The following is a 23,283-nucleotide window of genomic DNA, read 5'->3' as shown; positions in this document are numbered from 1 at the left end:
TCATTTGACCACTTCCTTAGCACCCAATAGATCACACACAAAAATACCATTTCCAACCAGCTTTTATCATTAACACATTATTTTGATTCGCCATAAGCATCGGGAAACAGACCAGATCGAGGAACATTTGTTTTGTGGAATTTTGATATTATTATTCTTTTTTAATAATAGAAATATGCACAGTAAGTATTTAACTTAATTTAACCCACTTCTTTCACTACAATACAGCTACAATTCAAGTACATTATCTTTCTGCAAAAAGGAAATTAACCTATTACCATTTCAAGCATGTGTTTATTTTTGCCTTTTATGTTAGTTTTTGATGAAAATGCTTTTTATTTCATCACTATTATCATCATTATAAGAAACCGTTGGAGGGGAGAGAGTAAATCAGTTGACGATCAAATAGGAGCTATTTTTTCTGAATTTATATCAAAATCATAGAATGTAGATTCTAGTTGTTCTCTAAAAGCTTGGTTGTGCAACCCGTCATGTTTTGGAATTATGCCAATATTAATTTCCTGCTTGGACTGTTCTCAACCTCACCTGAAAGTCACTTGGGATAAATGAGTCCATCTAACTGCCTGAATAAATAAATCAAGTAGGCATGCAAGCTGACTAAATATATGTGTAGAAGGTATATAAGGCCTATTAACTGATGCTTTCTCGATCTGTCCTCTGATGGTTGAGTTCTCTGGTTCAGGATAATCTTTGCGTAACCTTGCATAACCTAGCGAGCTGAATCAATGGGACACAAGGCATTATTTCTCAGAGAAATCAAACGTTTATTCAGATGCATTCAACCTAAATAAAGTTTGTTCAAGGGAAGAACACAACCTGGACTTGAAAAGTCTATGCATCTTATCTGTTATCTTCAGGGCTAACAAATAAGAGTGAAGCGAAACAGACACATGCTCAGAAAAGGGGCACAGATTGTAAATAGTGAAAATCGATGACATAAAATAACAAAACTCCAAAAGAGAAAGACATCCTTCACAATAACAAGATATCTGAGTGACATACATGCAGAATGTCGGTTACAGAAGTAGAGAATGTTCTACTCGGAAAGAAAACTCAATATAAATTATAACTTGGACTACTAGTTGACTCATATAAATGTAAAGCAGGTCTTCTAACTGACTAAAAATAAATGTAAGCAACTCTACCAGAGCAACAGGGACATCATCTCCTCATGTTAAAATTGGTTTAAGGCCAGCACTATTTAGCCTGAAAAAAAAACAGTTTCTCCTTTTTTATATATATTTTTTTATTATGGTTAAAAAATATATAGATTATAGAGGACTATGGCTATGACTCAAATTCATTATGTTCTTACAAAAGATTAATTACCATGTGATTATGTTTAACTGAGGCTGTTTAAATCATGTAGGCCTCGTGTAGGCCTATAGACGTTTTCATGAAATCTCAAACCCATAGCATCAGGATGCTATGCTTCAATTGCAGTATTTTGATAGCAGATTGTAATGACCGCTGTCTGTGTATCTTTGTGTGTCTGCTTGACAGTCTTTTAGGATTGGCGGTTTTAACCTGAGGGATTCCTCGGACTGAAAGAAATTAACAAACAAAACCAAAGATCCACCTGGTAGGACTCGAGATCCATTGTGTTGGAAATTAACAACATCACCAATCTTCTTTTTGTGCTGGAATGAAAACGAAAATTGCGATGCCGTTAAGGGAAATTTGTTTTTGTTCATTTGGAATATTATATTTCTCTTTGAATAGTTTTATTTTTCCAACTGCTGGTTACGTGGTGAAGGGCTGCCAGATCACACAGAACACACGGGCCATATGTAAGAACAGTTTAAAAGTGTTTCCAAAGGAAATTCCAGAAACAGTCACATTTATAGACCTGTCTGGAAACAACATTTCTAAATTAAATAAAAAAGCGTTGGAAAATTTACCAAATCTGTTGCACTTAAATCTGGGACACAACTTCATCTCCAAGATTGAATCTGGCACTTTTGTGGTTCAAATCTCTCTAAAGGTGATGTTTTTAGACAACAATATGCTTTGTAAGCTACAGGATGGTATGTTTGATGGCTTGGTCAATCTCATAGAATTGCATCTGACTTCCAATCAGATCCAAACAGTAGCACCGGCCTCTTTCATGTCTCTGAGCAAGCTTGGGTTTTTGGACCTAGGCCACAACAAACTGCGCGACTTAAAAAACATCTTACATCATACACCACATTTACAAAGCCTATACATTCCAGCAAACAACATTTCCATTTTTCATTCATGGGAGCTGTCAAATAAGTCTACAGAACTTGTTACACTTGATTTGTCTCAGAATGAGCTTATGTTCTTTAGGCTCACTGCAGGTATCTTTCCCAAACTCAAAAAGTTGCACCTTGAGGATAGTATAAAGAATGGTATCGTCTGGGAGGTGAGTAACACATCGTACCTTAGAAGTGTGCATAAACTAGATATCAGTGGGGTTCGCTCCTCATTACATGGACTGCAGGAAGTGCTAGAGACATGTAACTCCTCACTGCAGTATCTGAAGTTAAACCATATCAATAACAACCTGCAGGTTCTCATCAATATTTCCTGTAAAATCCCAACGCTGAACTCATTTTAAATCCGAAATAACTGCATCAAAGATATTAGATTAGACATGCTGCACTTGTGTACTAATCTAAAAGAATTGGACTTGGGGATGAATGAGATAACTGCCATCTCTAACAATTCGTTCAAATCACTTAGGAAGCTTAAGACTTTAATCATAAAGTCTAACTTTCTCACATCAGTCCCCTATGCCGTAAGGAAAACTCAAATCTTAAAACTGGATCTCAGCTACAATAACATCAATGCTCTTGGCTGTGACGATTTTGCCGATATGAAACAGCTCAGACATCTCAGTCTATACAATAATCCTCTCATGGCTCTCAAGGATTGTGTTTTCAAAGATTTGGTCCATTTAAATGTCTTAATGTTGCAAAACAGCGGCATTGATAAATTAAATGGCGCCTTCAAAAAAAACACGCCGAATCTTGAAAATCTTATTTTGTCAAACAATCATCTCACTGTTCTAGATCATGGAGAATTTAAAGCCCTGAATTCCCTCAAGAATTTGGCATTAGAAGTGAATAAATTAAAACAACTTAATGATGGGACTTTTTTTGGACTTTCCAGTCTTAGACAACTTACTCTCCGATCAAATGAAATAACTGAAATTACAAACGGTGCTTTCAGTCACTTGGAAGCTTTAAAGACATTGAATTTGGAGAGCAATCACATTAAATATGCATCGTTAGAGCCTATTCCGTATCCGCCATTTGCTGAGCTTTCACAACTAGATACTTTGTTTATTTCAGATCAACACAGACCTCGTAGGGACAAATTCCCTCAAAACTTTCTGCAAGGCCTGACAAATCTGTCAATAATCTATATACAACGTAACCAGCTTAAAACCTTGCATCCACACACCTTTAACTATACTCCTAATTTGAATAGGCTCCATTTGTCTGAAAATGCTTTCGCAGACATTCCCAACAATTTGTTTTCCCCGATTCAAAAACTAAAAAGGCTTCACATTTCACAAACAAACCTAAGGTCTCTAGATTTTCTGCTCCATGCTAACCTCACAGAGCTGGAGTTATTGCAGGTGGGGAAGAATACATTTTCTGTTATCACAGAGCCAGTGATGCTGTCTCTGTCAGCCCTTGAATACCTGGATTTGCAGGGTAATAGCTTCTCCTGTAACTGTGACAACGCGTGGTTCCTCCAATGGGTAATCAACAACAAGCAAACACAAGTGTTTGATGCTAACAACTTTGAATGCAACTTCCCACCAAACCTCAAAGGGAGAAAACTTTTGGAGATTGACGTCCGTTCATGTACGGTCGACATGGGGTTCATCTGTTATATTTCAACGACATGCGCGGTCATCATGACCATAGCAGTCTGCTTCACCCACAAGTTCCTGCAATGGCATCTGGTCTACGCGTACTACCTCATGCTGGCGTTCCTCTACAACTCAAAGAACAAGGACAAGGGTGCTCATCAATACGACGCCTTCGTCTCCTACAACACAAACGACGAGGGTTGGGTGCTGGGGGAGCTGCTGCCCAAGCTGGAGGACGAGCAGGGCTGGAGACTGTGTCTGCACCACCGAGACTTCCAGCCAGGTGAGGAGCCCTATCCTGAACATCCTCTTCACCTCTATTAGCATACATGCTAGCCTACAATATTTCATATATCGTACATGCCAGTGGATATGCTATTAGATATGCTCATCAACTTGGTAGGGAGATTTTTCCTGACTCAGAATGAGTTGTTTTTTTCATCTTGTCTTTGAATCAATAAATCTTGGCTTTGAATCTTGTCTAATGCCCACTGATTATATCCTGCTTGCTCACACTCACCTCTTCTCCATGTCAAATATAAAAAATCCAATGCGGCGCTAAACAGGGCGTTTAATTACAACAGATTTAGTTTGAAGCCGCACAACGCACATATTATTAAATTGCGTTTGAGCATTTCTGACATGGTCTATGTGGTGCACACATACGAATTGAACTATTTGTATTCATTGCAAGGCTGTTCTTGCTTTATCTTTTATAATTGCTTTGCAGATTGAAAGACAAACACATTGAAGGCAAAAGACAATTCGTTGCATGGTATAGTTCATTGCAGGAGCAGTTTCAAAAGAGACTAGAGGCCCAATACAGAGGATCCTTGCATGTTTTGTTTGTATTAAAGGCAATGGTTTCTGCATTTGCTCAGTTTGTTGGTAGGTTTTATCTATTGTGAATCAATGTTGTTTGTCTGTCTCTTAAACTTGTGGCCTATAGATATTTGGGCAAGAACATACAGACATGCAATATAAAACTAGAAAGCTATAAGCAATGGTAAGTTTCCAAATAAGACTTAATAAAATTCGGTAAATCAAAAATCAAACTTTGATATACTGAATATTATGAGTTGTATAGATAAATAATATAAATTGCACATTTTGCCTTATTAACATAAAAAACTATAATGAAAGCTAATCTTCAACTCGATTTCAAAGCAAGACTATCTTTAAGAGTTTAGTATTCAGACTGTAAAACATGTCAAAGAAATACTTAATACTTATAATATCAAATAAATGAAAACGGCTGTTCAACACATGTTGTGTTTGAGATACACCGTGGAATGGCATTGTACAGAGGCGCCCGCATGATGGGCACTGGTATAACAACTGACAAGCTATAACGCAGAGGACGGGACACAAATGACAAACTAGCGACAGGAAAAACTCTCTGGTTTCATTATATCTACTTACCTCAAATAATATTTTATCATTTTAAAATCAGTGTTGTTGGCCTCAGAAGTAAAGTGTGAAACAGAACAGATGCATGACTGCGTTAGCATCTAAGCTAATGAATGGTTCAAAGATGGCTAACATTGACTGACTCACTCGTCTCACTAGTCAGACTTTTTATTTATATCCTAAGTCTGACAAGCTCAAAATGGTGTGTTTTTCTTTCTCTCGATTCATTTGTTTCAATCAATTGTGTTTCTTGAGGATCTGTAGGCGAAAAGGAAAGAGGAAGCATGGCGTACCTCCCCCCGTAAACCCCAAAAAATTCTGCTATAACAGTCGGACGGGTGGACCTGAGATGAGTGACTAGCCAACTGATCTTAGGCAAGATCAGTTTGGCTAGTGCGAGAATGGACCCGCGTGGCTGGAAAAGCTATATTCATTAAAAACAGAGTTTAGATCAAGGACTAATCTAAATTATTTAAATTGGTTAAATCAATGTATTTTGGGGCCATGCAATCATGGTCTACTAATTCCTAGGATTTATAGCTCTGAGAGAGCGACAGAGCAAGAACGTTTCAGAAGAACTGCATTCTTACTGGTCGGAATTGGCGCGATTAAGAAGTTTATTCTGTTTGCCTTATCAATTATTATTAATGTTAGCCCTTCATTCTTTAGCGCTGTGATGTAACAAAGCTTCAGTTTGTTGTTTTACTTTTATATAATTTTTGTGCATTTTCACTGACCAATGCTTTTCAGGTAAACCCATTATGGAAAACATAACAGACGCCATCTATGGCAGCCGGAAAACCATCTGCGTGGTCAGTCGTGATTACCTGGAGAGTGAATGGTGCTCCAGAGAGATCCAGGTTGCCAGGTAAGAATCCAGAGTTTACATGCATGACCAGAATATGGTTGATCATTAATTCAGCTTCACATGTGTACTTGTGGTCTTATTGTATGACCCCCTCATACCTTCTCCCTCAAAATGTCAAGTGCAACGGACCAAAGCCTTAATCACACATTTACAGACATGCTATAACGCTCTAACCACTAAGCCAGAAGTTTGCAACCGGCAAACCCAGTTAGTTTGGAAAAGGAAAAAGATGGTATGGCAATAATTCAGTGCATAAGGACAAGTGGCCAAAACAATAGTGCTGCAACTCATTTTCCCGCAATGTGTCAGATTGACTGTGCTGTCCATGGAAAGAGTCCTGCATTTACCCTGTTTGAGCAGGGCACCCAATTATCTCCAACACGTATGTCAGTTAAAGAACCACAGGGGATTAAACGATTCAATCACCGCATCGCCATGGGTTCATTTTCCCTTAACTGACTTGCTGATCAATGACTGGCTACATCAATGCATGGAAAATGCCATAGGTTGAAAATTTGTCAAAAACAATCAAGTAAAGTACTTCAGTATAGTAGGAAAGTATTTCCACTCCAGGGCCAATACAACCATGTGGATAGGTATGGTCAACACATTCTCACTCTGAACGCGTCGATTTTTGACGAACGGCCAGTGACTTTGGCTTCAGTTTCTGACGCAAAAGGGTACCCTTGTGCTTCTTTTTTCGACGCATGGGGTTTTCAACTCGTTACAATGTAACCCCTTCACGGGGGACCCGACGGCTGCGCATAGAGACGCTATGAGCATTCATCCCATTGGCTAACGGTGGACCTTGCGCTTCTTTTTTCGACGCAGGGGGTTTTCCACTCATTGCAATGTAATCCCTCCACGGCAATATATGAAGCTATGAGCATTCATCCCATTGGCTAACGGAAGACCCGGTGGCTGCACATTAACGGCGATGGTACAGTGAAATCTGTGACATTCCTCAACACAACTACACCAACGTGTCCTTGTTAATTACAAAACATGTATGGGTTAAGTTTATGGGCAATCGTTTTTCTGATCAGCGTTGGCCGTTGGGTAGCTGAGGTCGTTGCTATAGAGGCCACGTCCGTGCGCTTTTTTTGACAACTGACAGAGCAACCCTTTCTCATCAAAATTACGTTCACAGAGTACTTTTCTGCATTCTCAATTACGTTTGTCTAAACAACGTATTTTGTCCGTGATTACGTTTTATTGAACATATTGTTTTGTAATTAACAAGGACACGTTGGTGTAGTTGTGTTGAGGAATGTCACAGATGTCACTGTAACATCGCCGTTAATGTGCAACCACCGGGTCTTCCGTTAGCCAATGGGATGAATTCTCATAGCTTCATATATTGCCGTGGAGGGATTACATTGCAATGAGTGGAAAACCCCCTGCGTCGAAAAAGTATGCACATGGTCCTCCGTTAGCCAATGGGATGAATGCTCATAGCGTCTCTATGTGCAGCCATCGGCTCTTCCGTTAGCCAATGGGATGAATGCTCATAGCTTCATATATTGCCGTGGAGGGATTACATTGCAATGAGTGGAAAACCCCCTGCATCGAAAAAAGAAGCGCAAGGTCCACCGTTAGCCAATGGGATGAATGCTCATAGCGTCTCTATGCGCAGCCGTCGGGTCCCCCGTGAAGGGGTTACATTGTAACGAGTTGAAAACCCCATGCGTCGAAAAAAGAAGCACAAGGGTACCCTTTTGCGTCAGAAACTGAAGCCAGTCAAAAATCGACGCGTTCGGAGTGAGAATGTGTTGGTATGGTTTGTGTAGGCTGGATGCCCAGGGTTAAACAGCTCACACATATAAAAAAAAAAAAAACTCTCCCTGTTTCCATTTCCCCAGCTTCCGTCTGTTTGACGAGCAGAAGGACGTGCTGATCCTGGTGTTCCTGGAGGACATTCCCATGCAGCAGCTTTCTCCGTACTACCGCATGCGGAGGCTCCTGAAGAGACAAACCTACCTGAGCTGGTCCCGCGCAGACGCACACCCAGACCTGTTCTGGGAGAAGCTCCGGCAGGCCCTGGAGACCCGAGAGCACCCAATGGGTGAGCATATACGGCTCACCGTGGAGGACGGACCCCCTGGAGAGAGACCAGACCATTAAAAGGCTTAGAAATGCTGGGGGGAGGGGGTGGGGGGGGGTACTGTATTGTAAAACACCTTCTTTTCATTTTTATGCTGATGATTCTTGGGTGTACTTACCCATCAAGCCCAACGACCCATATATGCTAAGTGCATTTCATGAATGCCTAAATGACATTAAAAGCTGGATGGCACTAAATATTCTGCAGCTTAATCACAAAAAGACAGAAATCCTGGTCATTGGCCCCCAGCAAATATCCGAACAAATACCGCCATCTAGCCTACTAGTGACCTGCCAAACTTATCAAACCTGTTGCAAAAAGCCTTGGAGTCCTGTTCGACAGTAATTTATGTTTTGAGCAACACATCACCAAGATCGTACAATCTTGTTTTTACCAACTCCGCAATATTTCTTAAATAGATCAATTTCAAATCTCAGTGATGCAGAAACGTTGCTACATTCCTTCATCTCCTCGCGACTTGATTATTGTAATAGCCTTTTTACCTGCTTAAACCAGAAAACACTCAAATGGCTACAGACGGTTCAAAACTCAGCTGCCAGGCTTTTGACAAGATCTAGAAAATATGACCATATCGCACCTGTTCTAGCGTCTCTACATTGGCTTCCTGTTTGTTTTACGATTGATTTTAAGATTTTATTGATTACTTTTATGGCTTTACATGACTTGGCCCCAGCTTATATCTCAGAGCTTTTAGTCCCCTATGTGCCGTCTCATAGTCTGAGGTCCTCAGGCTGTATACTGCTGTTCCTCCCAGTGTCCAGGCTCAAAACTAAAGGGGACAGAGCTTTCTCCATACAGCACCGAAGCTCTGGAACGACCTGCCAGAGGAAATTAGGTTGACTGAGTCACTGCCCATTTTTGAAACTCTCCTCAAAACCCACTTTCATCTAAGAGCTTTTCCAGATTTCATTTGAGCCTGCCTGTTTTTATTCCTGTCTTTTATCCTTTCATTTTCATATGGCTCATTACTGTATATCACATGTATTTTATGCTTTGTTTTAATTGTGCTTTTATTTTTTCCGCACTTTGTAACTGTGTTTTGAAAAGTGCTATATAAATAGAGTTTATTATTATTATTATTATTATTATTATTATTATTATTATTATTATTATTATACTAATATATACTGATCTCATGCATAATTGAAGACTCCTTCAGGGTGGGAGTTCTGTTGTTTGCCAATAGCTGAGTTTATTAGCTCAAGTTCTAATCATCATTAGCATGCAAAGGAATGTAGACCGCCTGCATTTCACCAAGATATTCCAGATCGGGTGGGCAGAGCCTGTCCATGACACTTGTGTCTGCGTACCAAACAATGTTATCGCTTGTTTTTTCCTTAGCTCAATAGCTTATTATTGTATCTAGGCCTTTCTAAAAAGGGGAAACTATGGTCACTGTTAATTTGAAATAAATCTTGTTTTCTAAAACACAAATCAATGACTGCAACTTTACCATCTGTAAAAAGTTGCGCGAGTATTTCTAAGCCTGACTTTGCCCCTGAGTCTATAAGAATCAAGTTTTATGATATTTATAACTAAGATAATTTGTAGTGTGGAATTGTTTGCCTGTTCAATATTAACCTAAGTTAGATAATGAACTTGAAACTGCCGTTTTCTTCAATAGTAATTGTACATCGCTGTCACACTGCACTCAATTTTGAAACCTATCACTATGTCAGACGTCATGATTATATACAAATGTAGGCTATACAGTGGTGTATAGTTACAAAGTAGAAATTCCTCGTTAATGTAGATCTACTTCAGTTTTTTCGGGATTTGTACTTCACTTGAGTATTTACATTTCTTGCAACTTTCACTTTTACTCAGCTACCTTTCCTCAATATAATGTATACTTTTACTTCGTTACACTTTCCCTTTGCATCTTTGTTACTCGCTAAAAAATAAAAGCTGAAGCAATGAGAAATGTCATGACGCTTGGACATGCGGGAACAGCGTGTTTGGCCAATCAATGGTGGTCCTAGCTAGATTGGTAACTTTAATTGACAAGTGCTCTCAACCAACACCAAATTTTGTTTACGTTCCCATTTGACCCAATAACATTAGTATTAAGGGATGTGAGATGGGCATGTCAGGACCACTTGGCTCGAGTAGAGCTGACATAACAAAGGGAGGCCACGCTGATTATAAAGATGGAACAATTATTTATTTAAAGTGCTAAATGCATCAGTAAGGGGAAGCCAAACCAAAAGTGTAGTGCATATCAGGGCCTAGATGTAATATAAAGCAAAGTGAGGGAAAGATGAGGAGCGAAGCTGCAGCCAGCCCTTCCCCGTCAGGCCATAGCAGTAGTGAGAGAGACCGAGCCGACGGGAAAGGCGTCTTTTATCTCCAGCTCAATCAGCCCAGTCATTAGCCTGGCACGGCCAATAGAGACAGCTCCCCCTAGTGGCGATAGAAGGAACACGGACACGGAACACGGATGATCATGACACGCCAAGCAAGGCAGGTAGAGAGGCACATCCAGCACGGCAAAGCTGGGCGTGACATCACTCCCCCCTAAAAGACAGAGGCCCATATTAACGGGGCTCTGTATCTACCCAACGATCCCAAATCACCAAAACACAATGAGTGAACTAACCAAATAATAAATTCACACTGGAAGACTCATACACTTTATTGTGCACATTCACCCATTTAACCGTGCGGACACAACTGTTAGAAACCATCACCAACACCGGCCATTCTCACCACCCGATCTTCACCCCATCATACCACCAAGCAGATCCTGCGGAAGCTACTTAAGGGGGACAGACAAAGAAACGGATGGAACAATAACACATTGACTCATCCGGTGCCCGACAAACTCAGAAATTAAAACCTTCAACTCAACACATGCCACTTGTCCAAATGTCCCAACAGGCTGTCCAACTTGTCCAATGTCTGTTGTTTAGCCGAGCCCGTAGGTCCCCGTACGTCCTGCCGCTCTTCGTCCGTCCTGCCGCTCTTCGTTTCTTCCTGCCGCTCTCCGTTCGTCCTGCCTCGCCGAACTCAAGGGGCCCGCAGACAATACCTGTTTCTCCTTTAAACGCTCCCGAATGAAATCCACAAACTGATCTTTATTAGACCTCTTTGGAATGGTCACCTCAATCAAATAATAATCTGCTATACAAAACAACTGCTCTTTTGTCAACGCTACCAATAAACTCTGATGGAGCAACCAAAAAGTCATCATATCCACTCATTATACAAGCTCACAAATTATCCAATAACATGATCAATGTAGGCTACACAATCCAAAAGCAGAACTAACCATCGGTCTTCCAGTACTTATCCAATAATCTAACCACATAGCCCAAACAAAACAAAAGATATAATGCAAAGTGAAATCAAATCACGCAGAAGAGCAGACCAATTAGAGCCCTCCCCCTAAACATTTACCCCCACTACTATAACCTATCTTCGCACTGAGTCCGAGGACCAGGATGATGACATCATTTCCTCACCAAACGCTGCTGAAGCCCGTACCGTCCCGACAGAAGCCAATGCGGTCGGTTCTCCACAGCGGTGCCCTGGCCCAGAAACAGTGACACGGCAGCCTATAAACCCAGCGCGGAAGCGCTCTAGAATGGGGATGACAATGGCTCCAAATGACTGGTCGCTCCACTACGAGGAAAGCATTCAGCCTTTCAAAAAACAAACAAAAACAATATGTGGCTAAATGAAAGCTCCCCAATTTTCCTCAAAACCAAGCTTAACCAAAGGATAACCAGCGCTGATCTCCGCAAATCAAACAATCGTCGTTCAGAAGCCGGTAGACCCAAACTACGCCTACCCCGACTTCAATCACAAAAAGTAATCGCCGATCACGTGACTACACCACACTCAGCTGTTGAGTGGGAATTAGAGTAAACCTACCAAATGACCACCAAATTCAGGGTTACAATACGGCTGGACGAGCCCCCATTATGTCAGGACCACTTGGCTCGAGTAGAGCTGACATAACAATTATTTATTTAAAGTGCTAAATGCATCAGTAAGGGGAAGCCAAACCAAAAGTGTAGTGCATATAAGTAGATGTAATATAAAGCAAAGTGAGGGAAAGATGAGGAGCGAAGCTGCAGCCAGCCCTTCCCCGTCAAGCCATAGCATGGACATAATAAAGGACGTCAGGCCATAGCAGTAGTGAGAGAGACCGAGCCGACGGGAAAGGCGTCTTTTATCGCCAGCTCAATCAGCCCAGTCATTAGCCTGGCACGGCCAATAGAGACAGCTCCCCCTAGTGGCGATAGAAGGAACACGGACACGGAACACGGATGATCATGACACGCCAAGCAAGGCAGGTAGAGAGGCACATCCAGCACGTCAAAGCTGGGCGTGACAGGCACCTGTCCAATAATTATTAGGGACAAGGGAGGGCCATTGTCCCTAGTTTGGCACATGTGCCAAGAGATAGTTTCATTTGGTGCTAAAACAGAAAGGCTTCCGATTTACATTTCGTCAGTCACATCAAATCTGTTACAAAATCGGCCTATTATCACCTTAAAAACGTAGCAAGACATAGAGGGCTCATGTCCACTCAAGACTCGCAAAAACTTGTAGGCCTACATGCCTTTATTACTAGTAAGCTTGATTACGGCAATTGTCTCATTACAGGTATTTTTTTTCAGAATGCTGCTGCTAGAGTTCAACAACAGCTTGTTCAGAAAGCTGGTGCTAGAGATACATATTTTTTAACACATTACACCAATTCTAAAACCGTTACATTGGCTCCCTGTATGTCAGAGAACTGATCGAAAAATCATGCTGCTCACATAAATCCCTACATGGTTACGGGCCAAATATGTAACTGATATGCTTGCACTACATAAGTCTTCTATGTAGACCACTCAGATCTTCTGAGACCAATCTGTTAATTATCCCCAGAGTAAACACGAAACATTGACTTTGACCACTTTTAAAACAAGACTGAAGACTTTTATGTTTAATTTAGCCTTCTGCTAAATGTATACATTTATTTTTCTATTATGTTCTGTCTCTTTCGGAGGGATGTATCTACCCCTCGAAAACATTTTTTTTTACAAAACAAGTCCTGTTGATTACGCAATGTATTAATGCACTGGGTGTACAGCTCAGCTACGATTAATCGTCCAAAGACGGAGGATGAATCGGATGGCATGCTAATGGTTGTTTTGAAGCAGGAGCGATTTACACTAGGCTAGCCAAGATGAGTAGCTATTACTTCTATTCTAAATATGGCAGAATATCTCCATTTAGTGACGTAACCACTTGGGCTGGGCAATGATTAAAAGATTTAATCGCATTAATGGCGTGAGTTCCTGTGATTATTCACGATTCGTGTTAGTGTCCTTTTGCCATATTGTAATTTAGGCTCAGATTTAGATATTATATTATTCAGATTAATATTTTGTGATTGTTTATTATATTGAATGACTAATAGTTTTGCATAGTTTTGCATTTTAGTTTAATAACTGTTTAGTGTAGGCCTACTTGCGTTCATTGCTTAGAATTACAGATGCATAGGATATATTAGTTGACTTAGAGCCAGCTGTTATGACGTAGGGATTAGCACATTAAGGGAGATACTGTGTGTATTTGTTCATTTGTTTCATTCAACCCACTGTTTTTCTACCGTTGTTTCAACACAGTAAACACGCGTAGACCTCGTTCTTTCTGTCATAGAGTGGTTAAATGACTGAATATGTTTAGAGATATTTACTGATCACAACAAGGGAGCTTTAGCCACTACAATCGCATTGTCATACGCAAAATCCAATAAGGAATTCAAAAGTAGTGCAAAGCGCACTTTTAATGTAAATGAACTGCCATATGAATGAAAGTGGCTTAACTTGTATTGTGCAAACACTTTTACATCAAGTTCCGTACCCTTCTCCATGTTTTTTTTATCTGCCTTTTGGCGGATTGACAATATACAGTTAGATTCCTTCCTCTTTCCTGTGAGAAGCGCAGCAGTAAGCAACATACTAGGCTTGATCACGAGGAACTTTTAGCCAGTGAGCAACAGACTTTTACAAAAAAAAAAAAAGAAACAGTTAATGCGCGATAAATGAATTGTCTGCGATAATAACACGTTAACTTGCCCAGCCTTAGTAACTGCTAATGTTAGCTTGCCATCAGTGCTTAATTTGTCCAGTGGGAGCTCCCGGAGCGCTGAGGACGGGGGGGGGGGCGATTGTTGACGGGGGGGGGGGGGGGGGGGGGGGGGGGGGGGGGGGGGGTCCGTAGCTGAATGTGTCGTTCAGCTACGGACTTCATTGAGGGTTTCATTCCATCTATACACGGGTGTACGCCTGCAGCACGGGGCGCCAAAGTACCTATTCCTCACGCAATGTTATGTCGTACTTCATTGATTACCGCTACGCAGCGCATTTTTTTTTTTATACTGCTCATGGCGGAGCTGGCGGAGCGCACGTCGGAGCTGGCGGAGCGCACGTCGGAGCTGGCGGAGCGCACGTCGGAGCTTCCGGAGCGCGCGTCAGAGCTTCCGGAGCGCGCTCCCCCTTGCTCCCCCTCAAATTAAGCACTGCTTGCCATGGTTATTTACCTCATAAACAATGCTTACGACATAGAGATGATAAGATATTTGTTTGTTTACTTTATCAAGCTGGCTCAAGATGTTTCCTACCATAAATGTAACATGCATGCTTAGCTGACATATTACAGGATTTTTAGAAAATCTGAAAGCAAAGGTGAACCAAAACGTTTTTAACCGTAAATGTTGTCAGGGCCTTAGCTTGTATCAGATCTTCAGGTAGTTTATTCCAGCTAGGATATGTGGTGCATAGCCTACTAGCCAAATGTTTCTTTCCCGTTATTTGTTTTGACTCTGGAAATAATTACCTGACTGAACCCAGTTGATCTTAAAGGTAAAGGGTTCATATCTGATATCTAAATAACATATCTTTATGTTATTTATGTTCAACATTAATAAATAAAATGTCCATAAGAAAACAACAAATTTGAATAAACAGATTCATCTTCATAATTGAATCAATGTGTTTAACCTTCAATGCTGATGAGGTTATTGTGTTGAATCCTGGTTGCATATCGAAATTGTCATTTATTAAAAATAGATGGTGTCAGTTCCCCTTAGATAATTCCCCTTTTCTTACATCCTGACCACTTCATTTTGCTTCATCACTAAGCACCCAATAGATCACACCCAAAAAGACCATTTCCAACCAGCTTTTATCATTAACACATTATTTTGATTCGCCATAAGCATCGGGAAAAAGACCAGATCGAGGAACATTTGTTTTTGTGGAATTTTGATATTATTATTTTTTAATAATAGAAATATGCACAGTAAGTATTTAACCTAATTTAACCCACTTCTTTCACTACAATACAGCTACAATTCAAGTACTTTATCTTTCTACAAAAAGAAAATTAACATATTACCATTTCAAGCATGTCTTTATTTTTGCCTTTTATGTTAGTTTTTGATGAAAACACTTTTTTATTTCATCACTATAATCATCATTATAAGAAACTGTTGGAGAGGAGAGAGTAAATCAGTTGACGATCATATAGGAGCTATTTTTTCTGAATTTATATCGAAATCATAGAATGTAGTTTCTAGTTGTTCTCTAAAAGCTTGGTTGTGCAACACGTCATGTTTTGGAATTGTGCCAATATTAATTTCCTGCTTGGACTGTTCTCAACCTCACCTGAAAGTCACTTGGGATAAATGAGACCATCTAACTGCCTGAATAAATAAATATGGTAGGCATGCTAGCTGACTAAATATATGTGTAGAAGGTATAGAAGGCCTATTAACTGATGCTTTCTCGATCTGTCCTCTGATGGTTGATTTCTCTGGTTCAGGATAATCTTTGCATGCAAAGCAGCGAGCTGAATCAATGGGACACAAGGCATTATTTCTCAGAGAAATCAGACGTTTATTCAGATGCATTCAACCTACATAAAGTTTGTTCAAGGGAAGAACACAACCTGGACTTGAAAGGTCTATGCATCTTATCTGTTATCTTCAGGGCTAACAAATAAGAGTGAAGCGAAACAGACACATGCTCAGAAAAGGGGCACAGATTGTAAAGATTGTGAAAATCGATCACATAAAATAACACAACTCCAAAAGACATCCTTCATAATAACAAGATATCTGAGTGACATGTATGCAGAATGTCGGTTACAGAAGTAGAGAATGTTCTACTCGGAAAGATAACTCAATATAAATTATATCTTGGACTACTAGTTGACTCATATAAAGGTAAAGCAGGTCTTCTAACTGACTAAAAATATCTCCTCATGTTAAAATTGGTTTAAGGCCAGCACTGCTTAGCCTGAAAAAAAAAAAAAAAAAGTTTCTCGTTTGCTTTTTTATGCATTTTTTTTTATTATTATGGTTTAAAAATATATATATTATAGAGGACTATGGCTATGACTCAAATTCATTATATTCTTACAAAAGATGAATTACCATGTGATTATGTTTAACTGAGGCTGTTTACATCATGTAGGCCTATATAAGACGTTTTCATGAAATATCAAACCCATAGCATCAGGATGCTATGCTTCAATTGCAGTATTTTGATAGCAGATTGTAATGACCGCTGTCTGTGTATCTTTGTGTGTCTGTTTGACAGTCTTTTAGGATTGGCGGTTTTAACCTGAGGGATTCCTCGGACTGAAAGAAATTAACAAACAAAACAAAAGATCCACTCGGTAGGACTCGAGATCCTTTGTGTTGGAAATTAACAACATCACCAATCTGCTTTTTGTGCTGGAATGAAAACGAAAATTGCGATGCCGTTAAGGGGAATTTGTTTTTGTTCATTTGGAATATTACATTTCTTTTTCAACAGTTTTATTTTTCCAACTGCTGGTTACGTGGTGAAGGACTGCAAGATCACACAGAACACACAGGCCATATGTAAGAACAGTTTACAAGTATTTCCAAAGGAAATTCCAGAAACAGTCACATTTATAGACCTGTCTGGAAACAACATTTCTAAATTAAATAAAAAAGCTTTGGAAAATTTACCAAATCTGTTGCACTTAAATCTGGGACACAACTTGATCTCCAAGATTGAATCTGGCACTTTTGTGGTTCAAATCTCTCTAAAGGTGATGTTTTTAGACAACAATATGCTTTGTAAGCTACAGGATGGTATGTTTGATGGCTTGGTCAATCTCATAGAATTGCATCTGACTTCCAATCAGATCCAAACAGTAGCACCGGCCTCTTTCATGTCTCTGAGCAAGCTTGGGTTTTTGGACCTAGGCCATAACAAACTGCGCCACTTAACAAATATATTACAACATACGCCACATTTAAAATACCTGTACATTCCAGCAAACAATATTTCCACCTTTGATTCATGGGAGCTGTCAAATAAGTCTACAGAACTTGTTAGACTTGATTTGTCCCAGAATGATTTTATGTTCTTCAGGCTCACTGCAGGTATCTTTCCCAACCTCAGAATGTTGGACCTTGAGGATAGTATAAAGAATGGTATCGTCTGGGAGGTGAATGACACATCGTACCTTGGAAATGTGTTTACACTAGACATCAGTGGGGTTCGCTCCTCATTACATGGACTGCAGGAAGTGCTAGAGACATGTAACTCCTCACTGAAGTATCTGAAGTTAAACCATATCAATAACAACCTGCAGGTTCTCATCAATATTTCCTGCAATATCCGAACCCTTAGCTCTTTTGAAATCCAAAATAACGGCATCAAAGTTATTACAGTGGAAATGCTGCACTTGTGTACTAATCTGAAATTATTGGACTTGGGGATGAATGCGATAACTGACATCTCTAACAATTCGTTCAAATCATTTAGGAAGCTTAAGACTTTAATCATGAAGTCTAACTGTCTCACATCGGTCCCCTATGCCGTAAGGAAAACTCAAATCTTAAAACTGGATCTCAGCTACAATAACATCAATGTTCTTGGCTGTGATGATTTTGCCGATATGAAACTTCTCAGAATTCTCAGTCTAGACAATAATCCTCTCCTGACTCTCAAGGATTGTGTTTTCAAAGATTTGGTCCAATTAAGGGTCTTAATGTTGCAAAACAGCAGCATTGATCAATTAAACGGCGCCTTAAAAAAAAACACACCGAATCTTGAAGATCTTTCTTTGTCAAACAATCAAATAACTGTTCTAGATCATGGAGAATTTAAAGCCCTGAATTCCCTTAAAAATTTGGCATTAGAAGGAAATAAATTAAAACGACTTAATAATGGGACTTTTTTTGGACTGTCCAGTCTTAGGCAACTTACTCTCCGATCAAATGAAATAAGTGAAATTACAAAGGGTGCTTTCAGTCACTTGGAAGCTTTAAAGACATTGAATTTGGATAGCAATAAAATCAAATATGCATCGGTAAAGCCCATTACGTATCCACCATTTGCTGGGCTTTCACAACTAGACACATTGTTTATTTCAGATCAACACAGATCTCATAGGTCCAACTTCCCTCAAAACTTTCTGCAAGGCCTGACAAATCTGTCAATAATCTATATACAACGTAACCAGCTTAAAACCTTGCATCCACACACCTTTAACTATACTCCTAATTTGAATAGGCTCCATTTGTCTCAAAATATTTTCACAGACATTCCCAACAATTTGTTTTCCCCGATTCAAAAACTAAAAAGGCTTCACATTTCACAAACAAACCTAAGGTCTCTAGATTTCCTGCTCCATGCTAACCTCACAGAGCTGGAGCTCTTGCAGGTGGGGAAGAATACATTTTCTGTGGTTACAGAGCCAGTGATGCTGTCTCTGTCAGCCCTTGAATACCTGGATTTGCAGGGCAATAGCTTCACCTGTAACTGTGACAACGCGTGGTTCCTCCAATGGGTAATCAACAACAAGCAAACACAAGTGTTTGATGCGTCCAACTTTGAATGTAACTTCCCACCAAACCTCAAAGGGAGAAAACTTTTGGAGATTGACGTCCGTTCATGTACGGTCGACATGGGGTTCATCTGTTATATTTCAACGACATGCGCGGTCATCATGACCATAGCAGTCTGCTTCACCCACAAGTTCCTGCAATGGCATCTGGTCTACGCATACTACCTCATGCTTGCGTTCCTCTACAACTCAAAGAACAAGGACAAGGGTGCTCATCAATACGACGCCTTCGTGTCCTACAACGCAAACGACGAGGGTTGGGTGCTGGGGGAGCTGCTGCCCAAGCTGGAGGACGAGCAGGGCTGGAGACTGTGTCTGCACCACCGAGACTTCCAGCCAGGTGAGGAGCCCTATCCTGAGCATCCTCTTCACCTCTATTAGCATACATGCTAGCCTACACTATTTCATATATCGTACATGCCAGTGGATATGCTATTAGATATGCTCATCAACTTGGTAGTAAGATTTTTCCTGACTCAGAATGAGTTGTTTTTTTCATCTTGTCTTTGAATCAATAAATCTTGGCTTTGAATCTTGTCTAATGCCCACTGATTATATCCTGCTTGCTCACACTCACCTCTTCTCCATGTCAAATATAAAAAATCCAATGCGGCGCTAAACAGGGCGTTCAATTGCAACAGATTTAGTTTGAAGCCGCACAACGCACATATTATTAAATTGCGTTTGAGCCTTTCTGACATGGTCTATGTGGTGCACACATACGAATTGAACTATTTGTATTCATTGAAAGGCTGCTCTTGCTTTATCTTTTATAATTGCTTTGCAGATTGAAAGACAAACACATTGAAGGCAAAAGACAATTCGTTGCATGGTATAGTTCATTGCAGGAGCAGTTTCAAAAGAGACTAGAGGCCCAATACAGAGAATCCTTGCATGTTTTGTTTGTATTTACAGCAATGGTTTCTGCATTTGCTCAGTTTGTTGGTAGGTTTTATATATTGTGAATTCAATGTTGTTTGTCTGTCTCTTAAACTTGTGGCCTATATATAATTTGGCAAGAACATACAGACATGCAATATAAAACTAGAAAGCTATAAGCGATGGTAAGTTTCCAAATAAGACTTTATAAAATTTGGTAAATCAAAAATCAAACTTTGATATACTGAATATTATGAGTTGTATAGACAAATAATATAAATTGCACATTTTGCCTTATTAACATAAAAAACTATAGGTAATATAGGCTAATCTTCAACTCGATTTCAAAATAAGAATATCTTTAAGAGTTTAGTATTCAGACTGTAAAACATGTCAAAGAAATACTTAATACTTATAATATCAAATAAATGGAAACAGCTGTTCAACACATGTTGTGTTTGAGATTCACCCCGTGGAATGGCATCGTACAGAGGCGCCCGCATGATGGGCACTGGTATAAAAACTGACAAGCTATAACGCAGGGGGACGGGACACAAATTACAAACTAGCGACAGGAAAAACTCTCAGAGACGAAAATCACTTAAAACTCCCTCATAACATAAATGCAATCTGGTTTCATTGTATGTACTTAATAATATTTTATCATTTTAAAATCAGGGTTGTTGGCCTCAGAAGTAAAGTGTGAAACAGAACAGATGTATGACTGCGTTAGCATCTAAGCTAATGAATGGTTCAAAGATGGCTAACATTGACTGACTCACTCGTCTCACTAGTCAGACTTTTTATTTATATCGTAAGTCTGATGGCAGACAAGCTCAAAATGGTGTGTTTTTCTTTCGCTCGATTCATTTGTTTCAATCAATTATGTTTCTTGAGGATCTGTAGGCGAAAAGGAAAGAGGAAGCATGGCGTACCTCCCCCCGTAAACCCCAAAAAATTCTGCTATAACAGTCGGACGTCTGGACCTGAGATGGGTGACTAGCCAACTGATCTTAGGCAAGATCAGTTTGGCTAGTGCGAGAATGGACCCGCGTGGCTGGAAAAGCTATATTCATTAAAAACAGAGTTTAGATCAAGGACTAATCTAAATTATTTAAATTGGTTAAATCAATGGATTTTGGGGCCATGCAATCGTGGTCTACTAATTCCTAGGATTTATAGCTCTGAGAGAGCGACAGAGCAAGAACGTTTCAGAAGAACTGCATTCTTACTGGTCGGAATTGGCGCGATCAAGAAGTTTATTCTGTTTGCCTTATCAATTATTATTGATGTTAGCCCTTCATTCTTTAGCGCTGTGATGTAACAAAGCTTCAGTTTGTTGTTTTACTTTTATATAATTTTTGTGCATTTTCACTGACCGATGCTTTTCAGGTAAACCCATTATGGAAAACATAACAGACGCCATCTATGGCAGCCGGAAAACCATCTGCGTGGTCAGTCGTGATTACCTGGAGAGTGAATGGTGCTCCAGAGAGATCCAGGTTGCCAGGTAAGAATCCAGAGTTTACATGCATGACCAGAATATGGTTGATCATTAATTCAGCTTCACATGTGTACTTGTGGTCTTATTGTATGACCCCCTCATACCTTCTCCCTCAAAATGTCAAGTGCAACGGACCAAAGCCTTAATCACACATTTACAGACATGCTATTCCGCTCTAACCACTAAGCCAGAAGTTTGCAACCGGCAAACCCAGTTAGTTTGGAAAAGGAAAAAGATGGTATGGCAATAATTCAGTGCATAAGGACAAGTGGCCAAAACAATAGTGCTGCAACTCATTTTCCCGCAATGTGTCGGATTGACTGTGCTGTCCGTGGAAAGAGTCCTGCATTTACCCTGTTTGAGCAGGGCACCCAATTATCTCCAACACGTATGTCAGTTAAAGAACCACAGGGGATTCAACGATTCAATCACCGCATCGCCATGGGGTCATTTTCCCTTAACTGACTTGGTGATCAATGACTGGCTACATCAATGCATGGAAAATGCCATAGGTTGAAAATGTGTCAAAAACAATCAAGTAAAGTACTTGAGTATAGTAGGAAAGTATTTCCACTCCAGGGCCAATACAACCATGTGGATAGGTATGGTTTGTGTGGGGTGGGTGCCCCGGGTTAAACAGCTCAGACATATAAAAAAACAACTCTCCCTGTTTCCATTTCCCCAGCTTCCGTCTGTTTGACGAGCAGAAGGACGTGCTGATCCTGGTGTTCCTGGAGGACATTCCCATGCAGCAGCTTTCTCCGTACTACCGCATGCGGAGGCTCCTGAAGAGACAAACCTACCTGAGCTGGTCCCGCGCAGACGCACACCCAGACCTGTTCTGGGAGAAGCTCCGGCAGGCCCTGGAGACCCGAGAGCACCCAATGGGTGAGCATATACGGCTCACCGTGGTGAACGGACCCCCTGGAGAGAGACCAGACCATTAAAAGGCTTAGAAATGCTGGGGGGAGGGGGGGAATGGATTATACTAGAGACATCCGAGGTCTATCTCGAGGTCTGTCTCAAGTGAACCAGTTATCCTTTAAGGCTGTATTATAAAACACCCTCTTAATCTGGTTAATGGGTACATCTGCTGTTCATTTGTATTTGTATGCATTGCGACATTGGTTTGAACATTGTCTAATGTGTTCCAATGTGTGCGGTTGGGCATGTCAACATCTGATGAAATCTGCGGAGAACTAACCTGAGGTTTGCCTGCAAAATTGAAGACTCCTTCAGGGTGGGAGTTCTGTTGTTTGCCAATAGCTGAGTTTATTAGCTCAAGTGCTAATCAATCATTAGCATGCAAAGGTATGTAGACCGCTATCACTATAACAAGGGTGAAGTTCCCTAAGTGTATGGAAGGGCCTGCATTTCACCAAGATATGTTCCAGATCGGGTGGGCAGAGCCTGTCCATGACACTTGTGTCTGCGTACCAAACAACGTTATCGCTTGTTTTTTCCGTAGCTCTATAGCTTATTATTGTATCTAGGCCTTTCTTAAAAGGGGAAACTATGGTCATTGGTCAAGCAGTTTCTCATTACTTTGAACAAGTTGCAAATGCTTTGGTACATCCATGCAAATGATTATGTACAATTCTCTGCTCTTTCCTACATTATCAATTGCTTATGTCATGTTGATCAAAATGTATCGTAATGGGTCTCTATTGAATAGTCCCATCCTCCCAACATTTTGGCATTAGTGCATTGCAGAAGTCTGTACATGCAAAATGGTT

At 40.3% G+C, this 23,283-nt stretch overlaps 2 protein-coding genes and 1 long non-coding RNA gene across 7 annotated transcripts in view; 2 read left to right on the top strand and 1 right to left on the bottom strand.

Annotated features, from left to right (window-relative positions):
- Positions 1–17: 17 nt before the first annotated feature.
- Positions 18–10,129, top strand: LOC115546938 (toll-like receptor 13). Of its 3 annotated transcripts, XM_030360780.1 has the most exons (5): positions 43–182; positions 1,525–1,603; positions 3,828–4,151; positions 6,029–6,146; positions 8,009–10,129. In XM_030360780.1, the coding sequence occupies exons 3-5, from the start codon at positions 3,872–3,874 to the stop codon at positions 8,268–8,270; spliced, it is 660 nt and encodes a 219-aa protein (XP_030216640.1). In that variant the 5' UTR covers positions 43–182; positions 1,525–1,603; positions 3,828–3,871; the 3' UTR covers positions 8,271–10,129. The 3 variants fall into 3 exon arrangements, with proteins under 3 accessions (XP_030216639.1, XP_030216640.1, XP_030216638.1); XM_030360778.1 differs by lacking the exons at positions 43–182; positions 1,525–1,603 and having other exon boundaries at positions 2,462–4,151; XM_030360779.1 differs by lacking the exons at positions 3,828–4,151; positions 6,029–6,146; positions 8,009–10,129 and having other exon boundaries at positions 18–182; positions 1,525–2,770.
- A 762-nt stretch (positions 10,130–10,891) lies between these two features.
- Positions 10,892–12,086, bottom strand: LOC115546939 (uncharacterized). Its single transcript, XR_003977307.1, has 2 exons — positions 11,736–12,086; positions 10,892–11,341 (listed from the first exon to the last, which is right to left on the bottom strand). It is a non-coding gene; the product is annotated as an uncharacterized LOC115546939 (long non-coding RNA).
- Positions 12,087–15,392: 3,306 nt separating this feature from the next.
- Positions 15,393–23,283, top strand: part of LOC115546935 (toll-like receptor 13) — a 28,955-nt gene continuing 21,064 nt past the window's right edge. The window contains exons 1-6 of one of the 3 annotated variants that reach the window (XM_030360776.1): positions 15,393–15,576; positions 16,878–16,956; positions 17,097–17,164; positions 19,013–19,504; positions 21,436–21,553; positions 22,233–23,117. In XM_030360776.1, the coding sequence (XP_030216636.1) occupies positions 19,021–19,504; positions 21,436–21,553; positions 22,233–22,494 (864 nt within the window). In that variant the 5' untranslated portion in view covers positions 15,393–15,576; positions 16,878–16,956; positions 17,097–17,164; positions 19,013–19,020 and the 3' untranslated portion in view covers positions 22,495–23,117. Of the gene's footprint in view, positions 15,577–16,877; positions 19,505–21,435; positions 21,554–22,232; positions 23,118–23,283 lie in introns of those variants that run through there. The other 2 variants (XR_003977305.1, XM_030360775.1) reach the window with 2 other exon arrangements.

The sequence above is a fragment of the Gadus morhua genome, chromosome 7 (genome assembly GCF_902167405.1).
Source record: "Gadus morhua chromosome 7, gadMor3.0, whole genome shotgun sequence".
Taxonomy (NCBI): domain Eukaryota; kingdom Metazoa; phylum Chordata; class Actinopteri; order Gadiformes; family Gadidae; genus Gadus; species Gadus morhua.
This window is presented reverse-complemented; position numbering and strand designations above follow the sequence as displayed.